The following is a 3,057-nucleotide window of genomic DNA, read 5'->3' as shown; positions in this document are numbered from 1 at the left end:
AATTCTGGTTTCATAGTGCAGCAAGATATAATTGGTGAAAAGTCGAACCCCACTTCAGGTAGTTGAAGGCTGCTATCAAATCCCACCTCGGTCTTCTCTTCTGCAGACTAAATCAGCCCAGTTCCCTCAGCCTCTCTTCAGAAGTTATGTGCCCCAGCCCCGTAACCATTTTTGCTGCCCTCCGCTGGACTCTCTCCAGTTTGTCCCCATCCTTTCTGTAGTGGGGGGCCCAAAACTGGACACAGCACTCCAGATGTGGCCTCACCAGTGCTGAACAAGGGGGATAATCATGCCCCTTGACCTGCCCACAGGTCACCTACCAGTGCAGCCCTGTATGCCATTAGCCTTCTTGGCAACAAGGGCACACTGCTGGCTCATATTCAGTTTATTGTTCACTGTAACCCCCAGGTCCTTTTCTGCAGAGCTGCTACCCAGCCAGTCACCCCCAGCCTGTACCGGTGCATGGGACTGTTCCATCCTAAGTGCAAGACTTTGCACTTGTCCTTGTTGAACCGCATGAGGTTTCTTTTGGTCCAATCCTCCAATTTCTCTAGGCCATTCTGAATCCCAGCCCTACCCTCCAGGGTATCTACTACTCCCTCCAGCTTGGTGTCATCTGCTTACTTGCTGAGGGTGCTCTCTATACCATCTTCCAGGTCACTGATGAAGACATTGAACAAAACTGGCCCTATGACCGACCCCTGTGGCATTCTGCTTGATACCACCTGCCAACTAGACATTGAGCCATTGATTACTACCCTCTGAGCCTGATGGTCCAGCCAGTTTTCTACCCACCTTACAGTTCATTCATCCAGCTTGTACTTCCTTAGTTTGCCTGCAAAAATGTTGTGGTAGACCATATCAAAAGCTTTGCTAAAATCAAGGTGGCCTCCCTGCATCCGCAAGGTACCTAAATCCATTACTCTGATCCTACTCTGTATTTGTCTGCAAATTAGTTTGCTTTGTTCATTCGGATCCATTCTGAGCAACTTTCTTATTCCCATTTGTTACCAAGTTGCATTTTTGGCACTTACAAGTGGGTAGCGGTTTTATACCCCTACATGTACACAGATGACAATAAATGCACATACCTGACCACAAGTTCCAGAAACAAAATGGAGGAGGAGAGGCCACCAATGTTTTAGTTCCAATAACTGAGTGGCAAAGGCACTTCATGGGAAACTAGTGGTGTCTATACACATGCTGGGGGGTCTGTTTTAATTAGAGCGGCTCCCAGACAGCCGCTCTAATTAAAACTGCACACCATCATGTGTAGTAAGCCCGTCTGTGTTTCAAAATGGCCACAGGACGCTTTATCTAAAGCTCATTCAACAAGGTTTAGATAAAGTGTCCCCACAGCCATTTTGAAATATGTGGGGGCTTAATACACATGATGGTGAGGCGACACTGGAGCACTCTAATTAGAACATGGAGCAGAATCGATTAATCGAGTCTGCTCCAACACATTCTGATTAGAAAGTGAACAAGCACGGTCTATAGGCACCCTAGACACCCAAGTTCAAAGCTGCCCCTCACCCAGAAGGATTTGAATGTACCTTACTAACACAGCATTTCAACCACCATGCCACAATATTACGAACGACCCAGGCCCCTTTGCAACACTCCTGTTGCAGCTGAGCCACTGTCCCTCACATTTAATAGTCCCTGGAATAAAAGGATGGACGGCAGTGCAGAATTTTCTGCCTCGCTGGGAACAAGTCTCCAGAAAATAATCCAGGCCCCCTCCCTTGTCAGGAGAGATCTCAGTGGTCTGCACATCCTCTCTGCCTTGCTCTTTTCTTCCCAGCCTCACATAACTCCTTTTCATGGCTGCTGAGAGACCCTTTGCTTCAAAAGGGGCATCAGAGAACAGTCTGGATAGTGCCCGACCTGTGGTGGTCAGAGTGCTGTACAAGGAAATGAGTGGGATATAATTTCAAACCCCCTTCAGACAAGATGTGGGGAAGGCTAGTACCTGGGTCTTGGACCCTTCAGAAGTGTGCCCTAACCACTCACCTACTGGAGGTAAACCATGGGAAAGCTGCACTCCTCCTAAGCACATCACCTCTAGTCATTATTTTGAACTGCCTACATTTCCAGGCCTTAGAGGCCAGTATGCCTCCACAAGGCGCATGCACACATAGCCATTGGAAACGGATTCCAAAAATGTCACTTACAGGATTAAAACAGCGCCACTTAGGTGACCAAGAGGAAACAGAATACCACCCTCGGTCCCCCACAAATCATCTTCTTACCTTAGCCAATTGTGAATTTATCCAGGTGGTGAACGTTTTCTTCTGTGTGGTTTCCTGTTCCACTGTGAAAAAAGAAAAATCACATAGTAAGAAAAACAACCGCTTCTTTCAAAGAGAATTGTGGAATCCATCTTAAGTCTACATTCTGTTTTCAGATGTGTCCTCCATTTTAATGTTATTTTAACATTGTTTTCTGGCATCGTGACCCTTTGCTGATATTTTCCTCCCCTTAGGCTTGATGGCTGCTTAGCCTCCCTGCTGCACACAACTCTACAAAGAAGATGACTGCTTGCACAGGATGTCACTGGGGCTCTGAGTGGGAACAGAGTCCATCCACATGCAGAACCTTAGTTCTTGGAGATATTTTTTTAAAGCACGGCAAAGGCAAATACAGGGCAAACAAACATAGGGGATGACTCTAAAAGGGTTCAACCAATTTCTATGCCTCTCTGAAAAAAGACTTAAGGCTACTATCAGCATAAATACTAGAAGTGCTAACAACACAACATTCGAGAAGGTAAAATGGATCAAAAGTAAAAGTCTCAAAAGCATCAGAGCCATGGAGAAACCTACTTTGTATGCCAGGTACCTCCCGTTCGTGCATTGCAACTGCTAAAAATTGGAAACTGGCCACAGAAAGTTGAAGACACAAGTGTAGGTGCCTGGGCTCCCTTTATAGTCATCAGGCACCTCCAAAGGTTGATTCAGAAAGCCCAGAGTTAGTCAACAGGGATGACTGAACATAGGGGTGTTTCTCAAGTGCTGCCCTTTCTTAGAGCCCAAACACCTCACTCATGGTTGC

The 3,057-nt window shown here is 46.5% G+C and overlaps 1 protein-coding gene across 1 annotated transcript in view; it reads right to left on the bottom strand.

Moving 5' to 3' along the window:
- The window catches only part of SYNE2 (spectrin repeat containing nuclear envelope protein 2), a 352,391-nt gene that overhangs the window by 306,353 nt on the left and 42,981 nt on the right, over window positions 1-3,057 (bottom strand). Inside the window, exon 2 of the mRNA XM_019518445.1 lies at window positions 2,256-2,317. Within this exon, the coding sequence (XP_019373990.1) occupies window positions 2,256-2,317 (62 nt within the window). The remainder of the gene's footprint in view (window positions 1-2,255; window positions 2,318-3,057) is intronic.

This window comes from Gavialis gangeticus, unplaced genomic scaffold (genome assembly GCF_001723915.1).
Source record: "Gavialis gangeticus isolate Ggan-Ray unplaced genomic scaffold, GavGan_comp1, whole genome shotgun sequence".
Lineage (NCBI taxonomy): Eukaryota > Metazoa > Chordata > Crocodylia > Gavialidae > Gavialis > Gavialis gangeticus.
The sequence above is the reverse complement of the archived record's forward strand: the minus strand, read 5'-3'. Positions and strand labels throughout refer to the sequence as shown.